Below are 23,793 nucleotides of genomic sequence, written 5' to 3' on the forward strand. Positions count from 1 at the left end.
CGCAGGACAAGGCTCGCCACTGCGGAGCGATGCTGGGCGTGGCAGCCGGGATGACCCACAGGTAGGGCCGCGCCCCCTCACGCAGCCACGTCGGCTGCGCCCTGTGCCCCGGCTCCCTCTTTCCCGGCCCTTCCAGCTCCTTTTTCCTCGTTTCTCGGCCGCTTCTCTCGCGTTCCCAGGTTCCTCAGTCCCTGGCCTCCCGGGCCCTGCCTGGCCTCCTAGAGGGAGGCTGTGTCCGCTGGCGCAGGCGTGGTCGCCCTGACTCGCTCAGCGAGCGGACCCGCGCGGTGAACTAGCGTTCCCTACACCCGATCTGCTGGTCTTCTGTAACAGCTCGCTCCGAGGCCGCCCGAGCCAAGGCTCCCAGCCGCCTGTTGGACGTTCAGGTTGAACCAGTGGAAGTAATGTGGTTTTTCAGTCGTGTGGTTGGAAAAGAGAGGACTGTTTCTGTATCTTTTCCAGTTAATTGCGGTGTTCTTTGTCACCGCGCCAGCATTTCCTAAGTGGTGGTTTATCTATGTTGCTCTGGATGTGAACTCCGAAGCCGAATCGCGGGCTTTGCACAGGCTTTCACGAGGACTCCTCGATGTGTCTTGTGGTTTGAATGGACCTGTTCCCTTTGTTAATTTCGTGTTCGTCAGTGGGAAAATATGGGTTGCCTTAGGCGATCCCAAGTGCTAACACATTTCATTAATACCACTGAATAACGTTCCTTAATATCGCCACTGATTCCATTAAAGTCAAGAAGAATTGGGCGGCTGTCAAACTGAAGGTGGTGATCCAAGTTTTCCAACATTCTGGGTTTCCATCAAATTTGAAAAAATACAAGCCTAATTTCTATCATGGCAACAAAGTATCGTCGTTTTTTCCAAAGTAAAAGTTCACATTGTTTAGTTTCGTTTTGGTTTTTTTTGTTTTTTGGTACTGGGGATCGAACTCGTGTCCTTGCGCTTGTGAGGCAGGCGGCGAAACCATTGAGCTAAATTCCCGGCCCATTACATTGTTTAGTTTCAAGGAAGTGTCTGTTAAATATAAATCTAAATACTCTTGGTTTGTCGGTTGTTCTTCAGGGGAAAACGGTGTTTCCTGGAAAAAGCATCTAATTGAGTCCAACTCGCAGTCACGATGAGATCACCAGCAAACTCCGGTTTGCAGAAGGGCTCTGCACGTCTCCCCTTTGGTTCTGTGTAACCAGAAAGAGATTCAAGGGTCAACACTTAATAACAAGAGCAGTCTGCACTGCTTCATCACGGGCATTTTTTCTTTTTCAAAAAAATACTGAATATTAACTTGATATAGAATTGAAGATTTTGTGGGGCCGGGGATGTAGCTTAGAGGCACATCACCTATCTGCCAGGCACAAGGCCCTGAGCTCCATTCTAGGTAGCAAAAAAAAAGAAAGAAAGAAAGGAAAAAAAAAAAAAGAATTGAAGATCACGTGAGATGAAAAGAATAATGGATATCCAGTATAAGTGAAGAATGGAATATAATGATTTCCTTTTCCTGTAACCTTCCCATTCTGAATTTCCCACTTATAACCCCTTAATTTTTTTTCAGCAGTAAGTATAATTATATTTTTGTACAACAATCATACATCTCCAGAACTCTATTTGTCTTACTGAACTGAAACACTTGTTCCCTTTAAACACTGACTCTCCATTTATTCTTCCCCTCAGCTCCTGGTAACCCCCATTCATACCACTCCTCTGATTTTTGTTTGTTTGTTTGTTTGTTTGAGGCAGGGTCTCACTATGTAGTTGAGACTGCCCTGGAACTCACTATGTAGCCCAGGCTGGTCTCGAACTCACAGTGATCCTCCTCTGATTACAGGTGTGCACCACCACGCCTGGCTATTCCTCTGATTTTTGACTGCCCTGAATACCTCCTATACTGAAACCCAGCAGTTTTTTTTGCATCTGACATAATTTGTTCCCTTTTTTTTTTCTTTTCCTGGATATGGGTGCATAACACTTTGGTTAACTATTCACCAGAGGGACATTTAGGTGTTCCCAGAAGAAGGAAATTAAGAAGCTACTGTAAAAGCTATGCCTGGTGTTGCGTACCTGTTATCCCAGCATTCCAGAGATGGAGGTAGGAGGACTGTTGAGTGTCCCAGGCTAGCCTGAACTAGGTAGCAAGACCCTGTCTCAAAAGAAAAAAAAAAAGTGAACATAAATTTTTTTTCTGGCCTAAATGTCTAAGGGTGTGCAATTGCCAGATTATGTAGTAATTGCATGCTTAGCATTTTAAGAAAGTCAGATTTTCCATAGTGGCTGTACCATTTCATCAGATGTGAAATTGACATTCTTTTCCTGCTAGCTCACAGAAGCTTGAAGAACCACAAACTTTCTTGGTGACACACACCTATAATCCCAGTTCCTTGGGAGGCAGAGGCAAGAGGATCATAAATTCATGCCCATTCTGGGCAACTTAACAACAAGACCCTGTGTCAAATGAAATTTTGAAAAAGGACTGGGTACATTGTGCCTGCCTCTCAAGCAAAAGGTCCTGAGTTCAATCCCTGGCTATCCACCCCCCACAAAAAAGGGCTAGTATGTAGTTCAGTGATAGAGTGCTTGACTAGCAAGGGTAAGGGCCCTGGGTTTAATCCTTAGTACTATAAAGATTTAAAAAACGAAAAAGACAGCTTTCTGCACCAAGGCTTTCTCCTCATCTCATGTCTTCGAGGCTAGTGCTGTTATGAAGGGAAGCCGTCATCGCAGGGTGTGTCTTCATAAAAGTTAAAATGTTTTGTGCCTGTTAGTATGGAGAGGAAATTGAGTTCTGGATTTTTTTTTTTTTGCATTTTCTTTTTCATTCTTTTTTTCTTTTTTTTTTGGTACCGGGTATTGAACTTGTGTCCTCATGCTTGCTTCGGAACCACTGAGCTAAATCCCTGGCAGAGTTCTTGATTTTTAATACAGCCATTGGAACTCTGATTGTCAAACAGATACCTTTAGTTCTTATTCTGTGCCCTGCAGGCTTAGACGAGACCATCGGTCAGTATTGTGCTGTCTGGATTTTATCATTCTCATCCTTTTTGTTGGTGTAGCCTCTTGGCCATCTGGGGTAGCTCTTTCTCATAAATGTAGGTAGTATGCAAGCTCTTTTTTACCTCCCAAAGAGGGCCCTTGAGCCCCTCCCTGGTCAGAGAAACTCCTCGACAGCTGTAGAAGTCAGTAAGAGGAGAGAAAAATTTTTAAAAAGTGGGGCGGGAATCAGTAAGGAGAGGGCAGAGCTACACTAGGAGAGCCTCTACTTTCAGTACCGTTGTGCTTGTTTTTCAGAAAATCATTTACATAAACCTCAATACATGTTCTTAGCTAAATTTCCCTTTAAACTGAAGGAGAAGCATCTTAAGCCATTTGTTGATTTTACAGTTCTCCTAAATGCTTTAAACTGTGATGCCAGAGGAATGGCATTTGCATTACATGCTAGGCTCTTGCTACATTGTCCTTTAATTTTGAAATGCTCCAAAACTTCCAGGAAGGTGGCATTGTGGTGAGCAGCAGAAAGAGTGCTTCTCCAAGGATTCATGTACAGGTACTGGAGATGCTATTAGCAAAGCCACACTACCACTTGTCCTTTACTGTACTATCCCAGTAGCATCCGCTCATCTTGAAAACACCTTACGTAGACATTTCCACACTGGCCTCACTGTGGGGGGCATAGGTGGGCACTTTTGAGCATTTCTCTATGTTGGAGCATGTTTTGGAACTTGCTGATGTGCACTGACAATAAACAGAGGGCTGAAGAAGTTGTAGATGAAGCCAGGTCTGTGAGAGGTGGTCAGGCTATCCTCACTGGGAGTTAGTATGAATGATGATAGCATTGCCTGGTGGTAGGAGACACAGGATCCAACATCAGGATACCTAGGAGTCAAGGCCTTACCAGGATGTGTGAGAGTCAAGTATGCTAAAGGACACAAACATTTACAAATAGAATTTGTACAGTTACACATTCTTTTTGGAAAAAAAATCATAAAGTTATTGTATATTATTTTTAAAAGAATTTTTAAAGGTGGTAAAAATATATACATGAATGTTACTGTTGTAGCCATTTTAAAGTGTACAGTTTTATGACAGTAACTACTTTCACATTGTGCAACCCTCATCACTATCCATTTCCAAAACTCTTTTGCCTTCCCCAAAAAACTTGATGTCTATTAAACACTTAACTCTTTTGTTTCTTCCAAGTTGCTTTTTTATTTTTTAACTTAACAAGTGGCATATGTGGGTTAGCCTTAATGTTTTCTAACCTTAGTTTCAATAGCCGTGTAGTATTTCACAGTATGCATGTGCTGAGATTCACATGACTAAGCCCTGGGCTGACACATCCTTGGGTTCCAGTTTTTTGTTCTTTTTTGTTTTGTTTATCTTATTACCTTGTTTATTTTCTTGTTACACACACACTTTAGACCCATTTGCTAGCCTTGGTCAGAGATTCTGGAATGTGCAGTCAGGTACTGTAATGCATGGATAGTACCTCTCAGCACTATGTCTTCATGGCACCGTGACCTCCTCAAGCTTCAGTTTCTTAATTTTAAGGTGATCCCACCTGTCTCAGTGGTTGTGAGATATAAATCCAGAGGAAGTCATTTCTGTAAGGATATGAATGAGATTGTTAACTATATTTGCCTCTGAAGAGGGTAGGTGTGTTTTGTTTTTTTTTTGTTTTGCTTTGTTTTTTGTTTTTGAGACTGGATCTCATTGTGTAGTTGAGACTGACCTGGAACTCACTATGTAGCCCAGGCTGGTCTCAAGCTCACAGCAATCCTCCTGCCTCAGCCTTCCGAGTTCTGGGATTACAGGCTTGCGCCACCACTCCTGGCTTTGAAGAGGATAGTAATCTAGGATGAGAGACATTTTTTGTTGAATAGCTTCTTGTACTGCTTTGCTTTTACAGTTGTGTGGATGTGTTGCTTTTTAATGTATTTACATCATGCTGGGAGCATAGCAGATGTGCAATTATAGTAACAGTGGCTTCCTACCACCCTGGTTATCTCTCCCATGCTTGCACCATCTGCTAATGGCATTTAACTTTGTTTGCTTTTGACTTATTCCTCTCCTTTACTCCCTTATGTTCATCTTCTTACTAAGTTCTTACCTCAGAAATATCATGAGTCCATCCTTTTTTTTTTACTCCTTTCTTACTGACTGTAATGGTTTGTGTCTAGGTGTTCCCCCAAAGCCTCAGGAAGTCTTAAATGGGGCTTTTTTAGAGATGGCAGACTCTAGAGTGTGTGATGCAGTGGGAGTGCTGGGTTCAAGGACAACAGTATGAAGGGTGTGAGTGCAAACCACTATAAGTAGTCTGGAAAGATAAAGCGGGCAGAGAGGCTGAGGGTGTAACTCAGGGGTAAAGCCCCTGCCTGGCAAGCATGAGGCCCTGAATTCTATTCCCAGTACCAAAAAAAGATAAAAGATGCAGAAAGATGCTCTTAAGGTCCCCTGATGGTTTTGTTTTCTTCTGCCTCCATGAACTGTTGTTCCTCTGCCATGTGCCACCCTGCCTTGGAGCCAGCCAATTATGGACTGAAACCTCTACAAACTGTGAGCTAAATAAACCTTCCCCCGCTTAACTTTTTTTTTGAGACAGGGCCTTGCTCTGTAGTTTAGGCTATTCTTGAGTTCACTGTGTAGCCCAGGCTGGTCTCGAATTTGCAGCAATCCTGCCTCATCCTCCTGAGTGCTGCTGGCGTTACACAGTTAAAGTGGATGCCAGGCATTTTGTCTCAGGAATGAGAGTAAAGTAACACACTGACTTCATTTTCACCCTGATTCTGAACATTTTTCAAATGAATGTGAGATAATGTATTATTAAGGCAAGGATATTGCTGAGAGAATGCATATCGAGTGCCTTGCGGACTCTAAACTTATTCCAAGCTCCCGGCAAAATGCATGCATATATTAAACATTTGAGATGGCACAAATAGTATTTTGTGTGTGTTTCTATTTTTTATTTAAATATTGATGAAAGGCTGGGGATTTAGCTCAATGCTTTTGTCTGCCTCGCAAGTGCAAGGTCCTGAGTTCAAATCCCAGTACCAAAATAAATAAATAAATAAATATTGATGAAGTATAATTCTAAAGGAGTTATAGGATGTGTAGTAACATGTATAGAGTACGTACTTTTACCTGTTACCATATAATACAGAGACAATTATGATGTGAAGATACCAAAGAATTGGTTTAACATTTAAAAATGGGCTTTCTATATAAAAGGTTGGGATCCACTAAGTCAGTGCAGTGAACCCCACACTAGCCAGCTCACAACCTGCTCCTCTCTTTTCTGAGGTGGGAGTTGCCTAATCTGAGTGGTCAATTCAGGGCCACAGTGAAAGTTGGTAGAGAGCCAGGGATGGAGCCTAGGCATCTGATATGCTTTGAGCCCCCTCCATTGTACTGTGCTGCATCTGCTCTGTTACTGAATCCAGATTGCATTAGTATAGTTAGTGGCATATGTATTTCCCTTCTGTCCATGTAAATGCCTTGATGGCCAGGACCTCCTCGGGTATATCTGAGCCCCCATCTTATCTTTAACAGAATACCTGAGGCAAGCTAACTTTATAAAGAAATATATTTATTTAGCTCCCAGTTTTAGAGGGTGAAAATCCAGATAGCATGGTACAGGCAGTGGCAGGAGCAGTTACCGAAAGAACGAATCTTGGCCCAGGGATTTAGCTTAGGGGCACGAAGCACTGCCCAAGCTCAAGGTCCTGAGTTTAATCCAGGTATCCGAAAAAAAGAGCATATCTTGAAACAGGAAGCCAGTGAGAGAGGGAGTGGCTAGGGATAGGCTGCTTCTGTCACAAACCAACTAAATGTCTCATGAGAACTACTTTACTCTCATCTGAGGATGGTGCCCATATGACCCAGGGACCTTCTGTTAAGCCTCATTTGTTTTGCTGCTATTTTCCTTTTTGGTACTGAGGATTGAACCCAGGGCCTTCACATAGAACTATATCCTCAGCCCCTTTCTTTTAATTAATTAATTTTTATTTAGGTCTCAGTTGCTAAATTGTCCAGGCTGGGCTTAACACTTGTGGTCCTCCTGCCTCAGCCTTGCATAGTGCTGGGATTATGGGCATGTGCCAACATACCCAGCTGTGACTTGCTCTTAAAGGTCCTCCCACAGCACTGCCACCCTGTATTTCACGACCCCAACATTTGTGAACCCCTTGGAGCACACTCCAGGTATAGCAACCCCAATAACACAGTCACTCTGGAGCTGTCTAAATGAACTTGAAAGATTATCCCAGAGTTGATCTCTTCCAAGGGTCCTTGTGTCTTCTCTTTCAAGTAGTTGGGTTCCCTTTGTGGAGTGTGTTCTAGGTGCAGTCTCTGATACCTGTGCTGGTGCCCATGATTCTTCCTCTAGACGCACACATCTCCTCACTCACTTATGCCCACTGTCCCCACTTGGAAGTCTAATATTCTTTTCTGTTGTCAAGCTTCCTGCTTATGCAGAAGTTAAGTGACAAGTGTCTACCTGCCTAAACAAATGGTTAAGTTTGATTTCTCAGTATGAAATGTAGTTTTTAAAGCTGGGCATACTACTGCCTTATATAAATCTTCCTTATTCACACAGTGAGGAAGAAAGGGACCAGGGACATTTGGGGAGGCAATTGCATCCTCTGCTTAAGGTGCTGTTGCTCCTTTTCAGTATAATAGATTCAGCAGAATTTTCTTTGTTTCTTTAGAATTTTCTTATATGTAAGCCTATCAAATTGTAATTTCAGGAAGTAAAGTAATGTCTTAATTAAATTTATTAAATACCCAAAAGAAAAGCAAACTAGAGGGCTGGGGATATAGCTCAGTGGTACAATGAATGGTTGGCTGGCATGCTAGTGTGAGGCCCTGGATTAGATCTCCAGCACAGAAAGGAGGAAAGAGAGGAAGGAAGGCTGACCCAATCTAAATAGGCTTTATTTCTCCTTTTAGTCCATCTTTGTCAATAAATTGAAAGTGCAAGACTAGCAGTGCTTAGTATTTGTCACAGTGTTTGGGTAAACTCACAACTTTGAGGAAGGTAAGTAAGGTAAGATTACTTTTACATTTGGTTTAATTTGACTCCTCTGTATGCAGACTAGGGATAGAGTCCCAGCATCCATGGGACATTAGGGAGACATCCTTGTTTGATTTATTTCATTTCCCTTCCAGGTCCCCCATGAGAGCTGTCTTAATAATTACCTTTTTCTTTGGTATAGGAGATCCAACTTGGGACCTTGCACTTGCAAGGCAGGCAGTGGCACCACTGAGCTAAATCCCTGGCCCAATAATTACCTTTTATTAATTACCTACTCTTACAAAATACCTAGAGATTATCTAATATAATAAAGTTGATTATCTCAGCCACACTTTGAATGAAGTTGGCTTTTACAGATGAAAAAACAATTCACGAGGTTGATAGCACATTAAGTCACTCATCAAGCTGAGGTTCAGGTGAGAGCTCTGTGGGGCCTGTGTCTCCCCAGTTCCCTGCACTGTCAGAGAAGCTGTCACAGCTCCCTGCTTCTCTCCAAGGTTCAAGGCCTCTTCTTTGCTTCCCAATCATCCATCCAGTCTTATTCTCCAGTACTCTTGCACGCATATCATCTTATTGGCAGACATTGTGGGCTTTCTAAACTTCCAAGAAGACTTTTTTTTTTTTCTTTTTTAAGGAGGGGGCAGGAGTTTTCGCATCCTAGACTTCTGACTTGTAGATGGCTTCCTGATTGTTCAGCTCTGTCATTCTCTTCTTTCCTGACCTCCCGGAGAGCACTGCTGATGAAATGCAGGGAGAGTGTGCTGTGGGCCGCAACAGGCTCCCTTGTTCTCTTATCAGCTGCTGAGTGTGTATGAGTGTGCTAAGAGGTGTTTGGGAATTTTGTTTGTTTTTGTTGTTGTTGTTGTTGTTGTTGTTGTTGTTGTTTTGGGTACCAGTGATTGAACCCAGGTCCTTGCGCTTGCGAGGGAGGTGATGTTTGGGAATTTTGGAGCATGTCCTCCAGTTCACTGAGCTATCACTACGTGCACCCCAGTCTGTGTGCTGCACTGTGCTGGCACATGGAGCATATGACTAATAACAAGGCTATACATCATGCATCTTGTCACTCAGCCCTGTATGCATAGGCAGCAGAGGGAAAGTTTAAAGTCTTTCCAAAGTTGAAGGAAGAAATCATAATCTGTCACCAGTTATTATAAATTAATTGTTAAGACATTAGGAAGAGCCAGATGTCTGGTTCTCTGGAGGTAGAAAAGTAACAGTCATGGTAGTGTCCAGCGCAAAGCGTTGTCAGTTTGGAGCATTATAAGGGATGGGGATGCTCCTGGATTGGTGGAACAGACCTCCTTAAACTCAGGCTGTAGACAATGCATGACCTGGGGCTCACACTAAAAATTCAGATTGATCAGCTTTATCCCATACCTCTTGGAGGAGGACTGTCATGAAATCTGTGTATTTTTTTAAACATATATATGGAGGATTTCAAACATACAAAAGTAGAGAATAGTGATCCCTGTAGGCTGCCACTCAGCTTCAGTGATTGTTGCCTGGTAGTAAATCTTTCACTGAGAATCAATCTTTTTTCACTCCTTTCTCCTCTAGATCATATCAGAGATTTTACAGTGTATCCTCAGACAAAGAGGATCTTCTGAAAACTTCTAAAACATAACCCAGTGCATCATCACACACTTGATAAGATTTATAGAAGTTCCTTGATAACACCATCAGCCCAGTTAGTTTCCAAATTTCCATTTGTCTCAGATTATATGATTTTTCTAAATTGGGGTCTAAATGTTCATGCATTTTGATAGGCTAGTAAGTCATTTGGTTTCTTAACATGGGTATCCCTTTCTTTTTTTGGTTCTTGTGATATTATTGTTTGCCTTGAAGAATTTCCCATAATTTGCTTTTTTAGTTTTGTATTTTTGTACCAGCAATTGAGCTTGGGACCTTGAGCTTACAAGGCAGGTGGCAGCACCACTGAGCTAAATCCCAGCCCTGTAATTTGGATTTTTGAAGAGTGCGTTTTTAGAGCATATAGTTCTAACACCTTTTGCTGTATATTGTATAAATTAGTAGTTGGAGCTAAAGAAGCAGTTCTCAAACTTCTTGGTCCTAGCACTATTTTATATTTTTGAAAAAATTCTTGAAGACTCCTATTGTTTCATTGTTTGTTTCCTCTAAAACTCATGTTGGAATTTAATGCTGGGTGGGAAAGTAGGTAGGTATCTATAATCCCAGCTACTTCGGAGGTTGAAGCAGGACCAGCCTGGGCAGTGTGGGGAGACCCCCTCTCAAAAAAGATAGAAATCAGTAAGGTTGAAAAACAGAAAAGAATTTTAAAATCAATGAAAAGAGCTGTTTCTTTGAAAAGATCAATAAAATTGACCCATCTTTCACAAGACCAATAATGGGGCAGAAAAAAGACACAAATCACCAATATCAAGAACAAAGCTTCTGGGCATGGTGGTACACTTCTGTAATCCTAGCACTTGGGAAGCTGAGACAGGAGGAGTTTGAGATCAGCCTCTGCTATATAGTGAGTTCAAGGCCAGCCTGCAATATTAGTGAGACCTTTTCTTAAAAGCGAAACGAATAAAGCCAGGGGGTGTCACCATCTTGCAGTCATCAGACTGATGGGAAAGGAACGCCATAAATGACTACACACACATTTGACAATTTAGATGAAATGGAACAATTCTTCCAAAAGCATAATCTGTTACAACTTGCGCATAGTGAAATAGATCATGAATCAGCTTTTTGACCTTTAAGGAAGTTAAATTTGTATTTAAAAGATTCTCGGAAGGGAAATTTCCAGGCCCTCATGGTTTTACTGGGGAATTCTACCACATGTTTAAAGAAGAATTAATACCAGTTGCATACAGTCTTTCCAGAAAATAGAACAGTAGGGAACATTTTCCAGTTCATTTTATAAAGTTAGTATATCCTGACATTAAAACCAAAGTACAAAAAGAAAATGACAGGACCAGTATTCCTAGTGAATATAAATACAAAAATCTTTAGCCAATTACCAGCAAACATAATTCAGTAGCATATAAAAAGAATTGTACATTCTGTGATGAAGTGAAATTTATTCCAGGAATGCAAAACTGGCTTGACATTTGAATTTCAGCTGTTGTAATATATCATATTATCTGGGTAAAGTAGAAAATTTAGCATAACAATGTCAGTATGGAAAAAGCATTTGACAAAATTGAGTACCTACTCATGATTTAAAAAAAAAACCTTAGAAAAACAAGCATAGTGGGTAAATTTTGTGATCTGCCAAAGATTTCCACATCCATGTCCTAACCTGCGAACGTGTCAGGAACTGGGCTGCGCATTCATTGCTGGCTGGGATGTAAACTCTAACGATTCTAGAGAACGGTTGGCGGTTTTGTAAACTAACCATGCAATCTATCCCAGCATTTGCAGTTAATCATTTTTCCAGGGAAACGATGACAAAAACATGCATATGAATGTTCAAAGCAATTTCTGTTTTGTTTGTGTGTTTTTTTGTTTTGTTTTTGATATTGGGGATCTTACTTGGGTCCTTGTGCTTGCGAGGCAGGCAGCAGCACCACTGAGCTAAATCCCCTGGCCCCCTGGTTTTTTTGAGACAGGGTCTCACTATGTAGTTTAGGCTACCTTGAACTCATTATGGAGCCCAAGGCTGGTCTCAAACTCAGGGCAATTCTCCTGTCTCAGCTTCCCAAGTGCTGTGATTATAGGCACGCATCTTCATGCCCAACTGGCAACTTTCTTCTTAGTACCCAAATGTGAGAAACAATCCTTGTTTTTGCAGCCTCAATCTAGATCCTTAATTCATTAGGGAGATTGCAACATGGTGAAAGTGTAATTTTTATTTAAGACTTTAAGGTCTCAGCTGCATTCAGTAACCTGGTGACGCACCTGCCAGATTACAGATCACTTCTGTTTTCTGTATAATTCTGTCACGTCTGCTGCTCAGTGTGTGCTGCTTTAACTGTGTATCACGTTTGTGGAACACTGTGTGCATAGATGACTCTTAGTGCATTGTCTGTGGTAGAATGGAGGTGCCGTGTTTTCTGGTGTGGACTAGTGATTTCCCCTGGTCCTTAGGCTGCCTCCTACCCTTTCTGTGGCTGTTACTGAGTCCCTCTGGCTAGGGTGATATCTTCCTCTGGAAGTTTACTAGAGTGGGGATGACTTACCAGTCCCTGACTTATTCCTGTTCATTGGCTGACTGTCATCCCATCAAAGGATGTGGGTTAATGTATGGATCGTTTGAAGCTGAACCTAGCTACCTATTCCTTAGCAGATCTGTCTTCTCTCTTTCTCACTTGGGTGACTTTTTCGTTTGTTTTTTGAGACAGAGTCTCACTATGTAGTTAGGCTGGCCTTGGACTCACTATGTAGCAGATGTTGTCCTTGAATTTAAGGCAGTCCTCTTGCCTCAGCCTCCCAAGTTCTGGGATTATAGGCATATACAGGCACCCACACCCGGGAGGGTGACCCTCTTTTAAAGGCAATGGTATGGAAATAGTTCCATGTTAAATATTATTTGAAGTTTGAATTTTTATTTTCTGGTTTTTTGAGATAGGGTCTCACTGTGTAGTTGAGACTGACCTGGAACTCACTATGTAGCCCAGTCTGGTCTCGAACTCACAGTGATCCTCCTGCCTCAGCCTCCCGAGTGCTGGGATTACAGGCATGTGCCACCAAGCCCAGCTGAAATTTGAAATAATTGTTCCTTGAAAATATAAAAGAAAGCCTGTCTCTAAAGGATAGTGGAAACTGGCTACAGAGACTGTTGAGAAGGCCTGTAAGTCATTTGTTATTCATGATATGTATATCTTTAATGGAGAATAGTCTCCTTAACTGTGCTTGGATGTGAATGGCAGTGTTTTTCTTATCAAGTGTCTCCCTAATTGTGTCAGTGTGACTCACATTTGTATCAAGCCATTGACTCAGTCTGTGAAATGACAGATTAGAGTTCTGATTTCATTACAAGAATGGGTGGTTGAGGGCCAGGGATGGCGCTCAGTGGCCAATACCCCAAAAAAAGAAAAAGAAAGGATGATGCAATTGTGTTTAGCAGTTAAGTTTAATTTAAAATAAATCACAAGAAAAGTTTTTCCTTCACCCTTTGGATTGGCTTTTCACTGTGGCATAGCAGTGAGACTTGCTTCCAATCTTCCTAATGGTGTAGTTAAACAGGCTGCATTCCAGACTGGTAGATGACCAGGCAGGACCTGCTTCTCAAAACCACTGGGCTGGCTGTGGTGTCCTCAGCACAGCTTGGCTTGCTGGGTGCTGGCTCCAGAGTTGGATGCCCTCCTGGGTATTGATGCTCTCCGAAATGGGCTCATGGAGTCAGCAGCAGAAAGTCTCGGTAAAAATATTGTGTGCTAAGCCCCTGATTAGCCAGAAGGGGCCTTTGGCACTTGAATTTGCCATCTGTACAGCTTGGATTACTCTTTGGATGCCGTAGAAGGTAAAACATATGAATGTAGGTTAAATTTTAGCCTGCTTCCTCAGCCTTGTGTTAAATGCTTATTATTCCAATTGAAAGTTCTGGAACAAAACAAATATTCATTCACTCAAATTTTCTCATACTGTGTATGGGGAACTGATGTCCAGAATATCACAGTTAAAGGAAACTGCCTACATTAGAATATTTTGATTCGCTTGGGTTTTGTGGGTTGTTGTCAGAATAGTTCTTTCTTTGGAATACAATTGAGACTTTGTCACAGTGAAGAATGTTTTAGGGAATAGTGTATAGTCTTCATGAGAATCTGGATATGGAATAAGGCACCCACCAAATGAGCAGCCTTTTGTTTCAGGAGTGTGGGTACTCATATTTTGGCAATAACTGTGAAACCTTTGTAAACATGGCTTGAGAATGGCTTTCTCTTTTTAAAAAGGAGTCCAGGAAAGTAAGAGCTTTGTGACTAGCCCCATGGAATCTGGAAAACTGTTGACACTTAGCCCATTTTCGGTCATTGACATGACAGGATAATGAAGAAAAAATGTGTTTGAATTTTTAAAAAGATAAAAGTTTAGAACACTAAGTTATCTGGTTTATATGATGGGCCAGAATTAAAAGTGAAGCACCGTGGGCATAAGGCTAATTTCTGGAACAGTTAATGATGTTTTAGGACTTAATGTGGGTTTTTTGTTTTGTTTTGTTTTTGTTTTTTATTTTTTTTTAAATGTTGGCCAACCCACACTGGGATATGAGAACTTTTTTTTTTTTTTTTTTTTTTTTTTTTTTTTTTTTTAAATTTTGGCCCACCCCCCCTGGGATATTAGAACTTTTTTTTTTTTTTTTTTTTTTGTCTTTTGGATATTTGTCAGACCTGTACAAAGCATGAAGCATGCAGATATCTGTTGAAATCATTTACCACTTGCTTTTCATAGTATATGAAAGCTACTACCTCCTATTAGACTGGATTGTACAGTGCTTACCAGGTACTCTCTTTGGAATTTGTATTAATGACAAAAGGCATTAAATTAAGGATGTGTAGACATTGGTGCTTAATTTTAATACAGAGCTCTCTGTTAAATTTGTCAAAACACTGAAAGTGAAAATCTCAGTGATTTCTCAAAATTTTAAAAGTCTGTTTTTTCCCACAATAGTCGTTTTTTGGACTATGAGAACGGATTTAAGAAGTGCTTTCCAAGCTTGGGCCCTTTTGACTTGTAAAACAAACAACAACGGAGAACCACCACATCTTTTCCTGATGACTTGCTGGGTCATTTAGAATGCTTTCTATGAAGGAAGTTGCAGTGACACTCTGGAATGTGAAGGGTGATGGGAACTCCAAGGGTATAGGGCTTGGGAAATTTTTAAAAACAGGGATTTCTTTTGCTCTGTCCTGGTTAATTATGCTTTCCAGGAAAAACTAGTGCTACAGAGTAGCTAGGATGAAAGTCAAAATATAAGATTGGAGGGAAGTTAAATTCTAAAATTTCGAAAATTTGATAGATTAAGTTCTAGCAAGACAGTATTTTTCTGCTTTTGCTTTGTGGGATATATCCCACACATTCATGGCACATTGTAGGCCCTCAAAAAATAGTACTTGTCAAATGAATAAATGGTGATACCTTCTGTTTTGTATATGTAGTTTTTTTGTTTAATTTAATCAAGTATGTTTCTGTATTTCAAATACTGCTATAAGATTTTATGTGGGTAGACACTAAATAGAACTCTCAGTTGGCATTAAATTAGATTTGCATTATTTCAACAATACTGTGCAGGTACAGTACAGTATTTCTTCTTTTGGGTCAGTGTAGGAACAGTTGTATGGGAAGATGCTATGTTCTAGATGAACAAACTTTGAGGTGATTAGGTTATATCTTTTAGATCAAATGTTAACATCTTTTTTTTTTATGAACTTTGACTTACCATATTAATACATAGCTTCAATACTGTTAATCAAAATTCTATGTAGAATTGTTTTGGTAAAATTTGCTGAATTATCCTCAAATTTCTTGAGAAAAATAAACAGGCAAGAATACTTTTACAAATTATTGAAGGAAGGACAAATTGATAAAATCTGTTGTTAATGAAAGAATTTGGCCATATGTATTGTCAGTAGATTTGTAATCTACAGTTTCCATTTGTGTAAATGAAACCAAGAAAGTAGAGAAAACTTCACATGAAAATATTTTGACAGCATTACTTATATGTAAGTAGCAAAGTTTGAAATTATAACCCTAGTAATAGAGTTATTTAAAATTCTCTGTGATCCCCTGAAATTTAATGAAATTGTGTAATTTAAAAAATTATATTTACTGAAGCTTTGTAATACTACATCATGATCATTTTTATTAATTTTATTTATTTATCTATTTATTTATTTTTGTGGTTGGGGGAGGCAGGGTCTTGCTGTGTAGTTCAGGCTGACCTTGAACTAACCATGTAACCCAGGCTGGCCTTGAACTTGCAGAGGTCCTCCTGTCTCAGCCTCCCCAGTGCTGGGATTATATATTTTAGTTTTTAAAATTGTATGCAAGGGCCGGGGATTTAGCTCAGTGATTCTGCCACCTGCCGCACAAGCACAAGGACCCAAATTTGATCCCCAGTACCAAAAAAAAAAAAATTGTATGTGAAATGGTAAACCTAGTATGATCAAAACATTTAAGCATTAAGTACCTTGGAAAAATAAAAAGTACTTTTTAAACAAAATATTGTTGGGGCTAGCGATATAGCTTGATAGTGGAGCACCTGCCCAGCATGCGTGGGGTACTATGTTCAGCCCTGGTATCACCTCTCCCCGCCCCCCCCAAAAAAAACTTTATAGAAATGTAATTTACATACCATCAAGTCACTGCCAAAGTGCATAAGGGTGTTAGGTTCTCACTGAGCTGTGCAGCATTGGAGGACAGTTCCATCAACAAAAAAGTTCCTTGGTTCCTGCATCCCACAACCAGCTCCGTCCTTTTCTGTCTGTATAGATCTGCTTTTTCTGGTCATTCTATATAAATAGAATCCCGCATCATGTATTCTTTACCATCTGGCTTTTTCACTTGGCATGTTGTTTTTGAAGTTATTCCATGCTAAAGCAGTAACCAGCAGTCCCTTTCTTTATTCCATTGTTTTGATGTGTTACCACATCTTGTTTATCCACTGAACTATGATGGATATTTGAATTATTTCTAGTTTCTGTCTGTATTATAGCAAATGTGCTATGAAAATTTTGTGAAAGATTTTGTAAGAGACTCCCCAAGAAGCTGTTTCCAGCAGCAGTGTGCAAGGGTCCCACATGATCTGTGTCCTCACCACCACTTGGTACATTTGTCACACTTGATTATAGCCATTCTCTTGGTGCGAGGTGGTATCTCATTGTGGCTTCAATGATTCTCTAGCTCTTAGCCCTTATGTAGTTCTCAGCATTACAAATCAGAAGAATAACTTGAAGAATGTGTTATCAAATGGGGTAGGGGGCTGGGGATTTAGCTCAACGGTTCGGTGGCCTGCCTTTCAAGCGCAAGGACCCGAGTTCAATCCCCAGTACTAAAAAAAAAAAAATAGCTGTTCAAATGAATATACTCATTATCAATACCTATTAATTTAGGTAGTTGTGTTAAAGGGGGAAGAGATGGAATTTCCAAACCTGGTAGATATCCAAAACATGCGAGTTTATGTTCTGTAAAATCGAAGAGTGAATTCTAGGAACAGAGATTAAGAGTAGGAAAAATTTTTTGGGAGAAAGTAGCTTCTGTCTAAGAGAGACAGAAGGGGGACCGGAAAATGGGTTGTCTGCTCACTGAACTTCTCAGAGGTGTTTTATGAGACAAAGCCATGAGGTGAGACAGGTTCAAGGTGGGACAAAACTGTAGTCAACTAGTAAGATTACAAGTACTGTCATTTAGGTAATATTGATTCCATGAGAAATCACAAAGTGGACAAAACTATGAACAACCAATAAGATTATGACAAGTATAGTCACTTAAGTAATAATGATTAAATGGGAATCCAGTGGGGAAACAAGTCACATAGCAAGTACAAGGAATGAACAAAGATTTTCGGTGGTAAGAGGTGGGTCAGGGATCTTTCCTGGATGAAATCCCCCCCACCCAGGTGACTGATGATACTGATTTAGAATATCAGTCACTGGTATTTATTTACAAGGGTGTGGTAGTTTCTCTCCTTTTACACTGCTGGCCTTCAGTGAATGTGTCTTGATTGTTCTCCATGTTAGTTCCTTGACTGTCCTCCTTGTTGGCTCCTTGTGGACTGGCCCTTGTCTGTGTACAAGATAGCTAATTTATTTACCTATCTGCAATAGTTGTTGCTAAGTTTCATTTTCTGTTGATTTAGAAATATGGCCATTTTTTTTCAGTCTTATTCTTATCTCCTGGCATTTCCCTCATGCTAGAAGGTAAGTGTGGACTTTTGAGCCCTGAGTAGAAATTGATTACAGAGGAACCCGATTATCCAGGTAAGAAGGTTACATTCATTAGCAAGTCACTGCTTTAACCCTAAGTGACTTGGTGTGTTTTTAATAAATATAGTCGTACTCTGGGTCATGTTACTGGCTTTTTTTTTGGTGGTAGTAGTGGTGGTGGTTGTTTGAGACAAGGTCTTGTTGTGTAGTTCAGGCAGGCCTTGAACTCACTCTGTAGCCCAGGCTGGCCTTGAACTTGCTGGAGCCGTCCTACCTCAAGCCTCCTGAGAACGCTGGAATTACAGGCCTACGCCGTGGCACCCAGCTCTGGAAGGTTTGATATACTCAGATTGCACATTACTTCTCCAGGCCAGAGAGTTGCTTTGGTTTTTGAAAGAAACCAGCACCTGCCAAAACATCACTCCATACCCCAACAGAGCTCATATGAGAGATTTATTGTAGAGCCACTGAGACACAGTGGCCTACTCTGTGAAGGAGGAAGAAGAAGAGAGCTTGGTGGAAGGGGCTTGGTTATATTAGCTGGTGGCTGGTGTAAAAGGGTCGGGGAATTGTATCAGCCACGGGCCGCCACTCAGGTCATTATTTGTGATCCATTCCTTATATGGACAAGCCTTGCTCACGTGCGCACATAGGTTTCACTTACGGATGAAGACACGTGATGTAGGAAATGGAAACTTAAGGTATAAAATGGCTGTCACTAGCCAAAATGGCTACGGCCATATCAAGGCAGTTATGTTATAGTTTTTGCCACATCGTCTAAGCACATGGAGGCAGACCCTTCCAGTTTTGCGATAATGGAGTTGTGGGGCATTACTTCTTGTAAGTCACCATTCCTGTGATGTCTTAAGTGCCACCTAATGGCTAAAGGACTAAAGGAATGGTTTAATGTTTTTGAAAGGGCCTAGAAAACAGAAGTTCATGCTGGATTGAATCTTTGCCCCTTCTTAGTCATGTAAGACAGGCACTTAGACTGAGGCCCCAACTGTATTTCTCCAAGTTGAATGCCATGCAGAGAAACAAGTGCTTCCAGGTTCTCATCAAGTGTCCATTGAGCTTTTTTGGCCAAAAACATAGAAACAACTCTGACTAAACTAAATCAGGAAAGGGAATGTTGAAAGGCCCTGAAGTTGACCAAAGGAAAGCTGTTTTCCAGGTCTTGGGAAGAAAGAAGGCCATCCTCTCGGGCATCCTCCTGGAGATGAGTGGGCTCAGCTGCTTCATGCATGTGTCATCTGGAGTGGAGAAGTCTCCATGGCCTAATTTGAGCATGTGCTCACCCTTAATCCGTGGCTACTATTCAGTCTTACCAAAGGAGAAGAGTGGCCCTAGATTAAGAAAAGCATGTGTGTCCACTGCAAAGGCTTTACCTAATTTGTGGTTGACCTTTTAAAGCAAAGAAGGGTGGAGCTCTGGTAGAATGTGCTCAGTGTGCACAAGGTCTGGGGTCAATCCCTACCACCACAAAAAACAATGGAAAAGTTACTACATCTCAGTACCTGGGGCATTAGGATGTGCTCCAAAGAATCGCCATTACACAGTTCTTAAGGAAGGGTAGAAAAGGAGTGCTCCACAGCAGATGCTGAGGAAACATGTGATAGCCCTCAGAGAGGATCAGTGTGAGGTAGAGAACAGGTTACTGCCTGAACAAATGCAGGTTGGGTAGCAGGGATGTTCATGTTCATAACAGGAAAAAGGTTTTAAGAAATATGTCCTCAAACTGTTTCCAAGCACCTGGCTCTGGGAGGTGCTGGTTTAGTTAATGCAGTGTTGATGTGAATTCACCCCTTTTAATTCGGCAGTTTAACTATAAACACCAAAAGCATTCCTCCATGTTCAGGAGAGAGGGTGAATGAAAATTGCTCATCTGAGACCCTGAGGGAAGCATGATTGTGGACCTGGTGGGAATTTAAGGGAACCCCACCTGTACAGAGAGTTAAGGTGGGCCATCATTACAGGGAAGCACACACCACCACTTGCTGCTATGTTCCCTGTCCAGGAGCCCTGCCCTGTGAAAGTAGCCTAGCTCTGTGAAAGTAGCTTCTATTTGAGAGGGAGAAGTCAGGCGCTCACTACCATTTGAATAACTTTAACTTTTGGCTCTTTTTAAAAATTATTGCTCCATGGTGAATGTTACATAAGTTTAGAGTGCATGTAAGGACAGTGGCAGACACTTGGCAGGATAAGTGGGCAGTATAAGAATAGAGGCTTTGTTAGCTGTGGATTCTGGGCTAAAGTTTCTCTGAAGCAAGGTTCGGGATCACAGAATTCTAAATGTTACAGCTAGAGGAGATTTAGAGAACTGCCCGGTTCTCTGTCATTAGAAATGATATTTCTAATTACAGTTTTGTGGTATTCTCTCTGCTCAGAAAGACGAATCTCTCACTTCACAAACTCCAAGAAACAGGAAACTCCCAGGTGTAGACTAATGCTGCCCCAAACTGACCTTCCCAGGATCTCTGGGGACTTGACTTTGTGCTACAGGTAACCCCAGCTGCTTCTGTGGGTTCTGATAGATCTGTAGCCCGTGGAGTTGTGGGCTGAATCGGCACCAGTCTGCATGTGCAGAGAGCTCACCAGGACTACAGTGGTCTCTGGGATATGGACCCGGCTGAGATGCCTCCTCTGCCATATGGGAAACCTTGATGTTAATCACACACAAACATTTGTTTGTGTCTCATGATTTACAAAAAAACTTTTCTCCTATACCATTTGATTTCATTCCCACAACTTTTATAGTGAAGCAGGTTATCATTCTCCTCCTCTCAGTAAACTGAGACTCAGAGAACATGTCTAGTCACAGGGCTGTTACTGCAGTGGCAGAGTTGAGAGTGAGTTTCAAATCCTGTCCACTTCTGGCCACATAGGCCCCTCTAGAAAACCTGGGAAGTAGTGAGGAACAAAGTCTTTGACATGCTGATCCTGAAACCAAGGCGATTGATTGTCAGGTGTTGTACAGTCTCCTTGTCTGGCTACTAAGGTGAGGGTAGGAGACATGGGAACAATGAGAGCTCTTGGTGGGGTCAGATAGAATTGGGATCCTGTGGGACATCTAGAAGATGTTGCTGCTTATTGCCTGAATATTCATTTGGCACTGCCCTTTAGCTCTTCAAGGAGAGCCAGGCCAACCTGGGATCCCACTCTGTGCTCTAGCATCTATGCTGTCTTCCAGGGACTGGTTACCCGCTCTTCAGGTGCATGGTGTGGAGTCCCTTGGTTTGTGCTGCTGTTGAACACTGAAAAAAAATTTTCTCCTTTATTCTAGGGGTAAGAGATGTGGTGATAAATTGCAAGAGTCTCCTAATAGCTTGCCATTAGAGCTAGCACACATTGTTTATTTAGCATCATTGATTGTTTTGTATAAAAAGCTTCTTAGTTTCGAGGTGCCTTAGGATAATGCGTCACCTCTGATACTGTACATCCGTCCCATTGCAGCAGAGAGCAGTGTGCTGGCTGTGAACTCCAAGGCCTATATGGTGGACAGCCCAACCAGGTGAGGGGGCACTGTCTCAGAACTGCCAGACATCCTGTTAGCCTCAGGCTGTGAGTTTTTGTAGAGAGGAGTTCACAAGTGCTGCTAAGCAACTCCTGCTTTCAGAGGCCCAGTGCAGCACTTCCTTGAAGCTTGTTGGAAGTGTAGAATCTCAGGTGCTACCCCAGCCTTGCTAAATTCATCTGTGTTTTAGTGAGAGCCTCAGGGGATTTGCTTAAGGAGCCCTGGAATGGTGTACAGCTTTGGCTGCCTGTCAGCATCCATTTTTTAGTCTTTCTTAATAACAAAATGCAGCTTTGTTCAGTTACTTACATTTAGATGCCAAGAGAATTTATCCTTAATGCTGACCCAGGTATATTTCTTTTGGTGACTGTTGTTGGTTCAGGGTTGGCTCAGTCCTAAGGAAAAACTTTACTTTTTGTTTGGGAGGAGTATTTCTCTCATTCAGCAGGATAGCAAATAATGAAGCATGGATGTACTCCTTATTCCCACTGGCAGCCATCTGAGACCATGTATGACACTGAAACCATCAGGACAGGAGGAGAGAGGCACCTGGGTCTTCGATTCTGCATCAGATTGTTGCTCTTGGGCCCTGTGCCTAGATCTCTTCCAGCTTCTGGTCTCAGTCTGATAATACATTTTCTCATTCTTTACCCCAGGTTAACCTTAGTTTTTAAAAACATCGTGTTGTACTCAGGGAAGTGACACTTTTGTACACAGGTGTTGCATTTGTGGCCCTTTGTAAAGCCTCTGCCTTCTCAGGTGCCTCCTACATTTTTCTCCTGTCTCAGGTGTTGTGCTTCTGCCCTGTGATGATGTAGCCTGTCCAGATGAAGGCTGGTGCAGGGAGAAGATCTTGAGTGGTGCCCTTTCTCTGCAGTCCTGTCAGCTGCAGGTGTGAGGTACACTTTGCCCCCATTGTGGTGTTTGCATCTGTTTCCTTCTCTGTAAAATAAAGAGTCCTAACCTAGTACTATGGATTGGAAATGCTTTGAAAATTTGACTCTTCCCAATTTAATTTCCTTTTCAGTTTTCCCCTTTTTATTGAGATAAAGAATAAATAATACAACATCTACCATTTTAACCATACTTAAGTGCACAGTTCAGTGACATTAAGTTTACATACATGGTGGTTTTTCAACTATCTCCATTATTTTCAGAACTTTCTTTCTTCCCCCAAACTCTACTCATTAAACAATAACTCCTCATTCCCTTTCTTACTTGTGTCTGGTTTATTTCACTTAGCATTATATCCTCAAGGTTTGTCCATGTGGTAGCATATGTCAGAATTTTGTTCCCTTTTAGACAAGATTGGGCACGTTAGAGTGGTATGGCCACAGACTTGTTCCCTTTTATGGCTGAATATATTTCATTGGTTTATGTACTACATTGACTTACCCATTTATCTTTCAATGGACACTTGGGTCTCTGACTTTTAGCTATTATGAATATCACTAGGAATATTGGTTTACAGTATCTGAGTCCCCACTTTTAGTTATTTTGGATACATACCTAGTAGTAGAATTGATGGATCTGCCAAACCGTTGAAAACTTGGCCCTGTATTAACCAATTGCTATTTACATATTCAGACAGAAAGTGTAAAATGATTCATGAGGTGGTTGATGTCAAGGAATGTTTTTTCAGTGTGTGAGTGTGAACCAATTTTTGTTAAGTGATACCTTTATATTCTATGAAAAAAATGCGTAATGAAGAACGGGAATATGAAATACAAGATCTTACAGTTCTTTTAACACTGTCAAGTGAACACAAATGACCTTGGGCCACTTGGGACCTAAGTTACCCATGTAAGAGTGTCAGAAGACTGCTGAGAATCCTTGCTCTGGGACTCTGGGGCCTACAGAAAGCCTGTGCTATTCTGCACTTCTTATCCTTTTTTAAGAATGTGATTTGGTCAGATTGGCTTAGTCTGTGGAGTGCGTTGGAAAGAACTGTCCCTCACATCACTTGTGGAACACCTTCGGAACATATGTAAAGGCAGGAAAGTCACACTGCCAGAAGTCTTGGGTGATAGATACAGCCCAGATTCCTTAGGGAATCTGGCATGAGCTGGGCCTGGATACCACTTCCAGGAAATGATTCTGAGTGAGACAGTTTTTGTGCCCCAGGACATCAGTTTAATCCAGAGCTTGGGTGTAAAGTCCTCTCTGGGAATCTCTGAGGAGAGATAATCATGATCCTAGGCATCTGTGGTTAGACAGCAAATCTGGAGAAATGGGAAATGGCTCCTGAGGGTCTTAGTGGTTCTTTAGCAGCATTGACACATCGAAAGAAAGTCTTTTTTTTTTTTGCAGTATCTTGTTCTAAAGTTTACATTGAGCATATCTGAGAATTTCTTTTCAGTTATTTCACTGTCTATAAATGGGTTGATTTTAGTTGTCTGTGCTGTGTAATAACTTAAT

The 23,793-nt window shown here is 41.4% G+C and overlaps 1 protein-coding gene across 1 annotated transcript in view; it reads left to right on the forward strand.

Moving 5' to 3' along the window:
- Positions 1–6: 6 nt before the first annotated feature.
- Lims1 (LIM zinc finger domain containing 1) overlaps positions 7–23,793 on the forward strand; it is a 106,935-nt gene continuing 83,148 nt past the window's right edge. Inside the window, exon 1 of the mRNA XM_010609966.2 lies at positions 7–61. Coding sequence (XP_010608268.1) covers positions 30–61 — 32 coding nt within the window. The 5' untranslated portion in view covers positions 7–29. The remainder of the gene's footprint in view (positions 62–23,793) is intronic.

The sequence above is a fragment of the Fukomys damarensis genome, unplaced genomic scaffold, assembly GCF_012274545.1.
Source record: "Fukomys damarensis isolate Sample0158 unplaced genomic scaffold, DMR_v1.0_HiC HiC_scaffold_9, whole genome shotgun sequence".
NCBI lineage: Eukaryota > Metazoa > Chordata > Mammalia > Rodentia > Bathyergidae > Fukomys > Fukomys damarensis.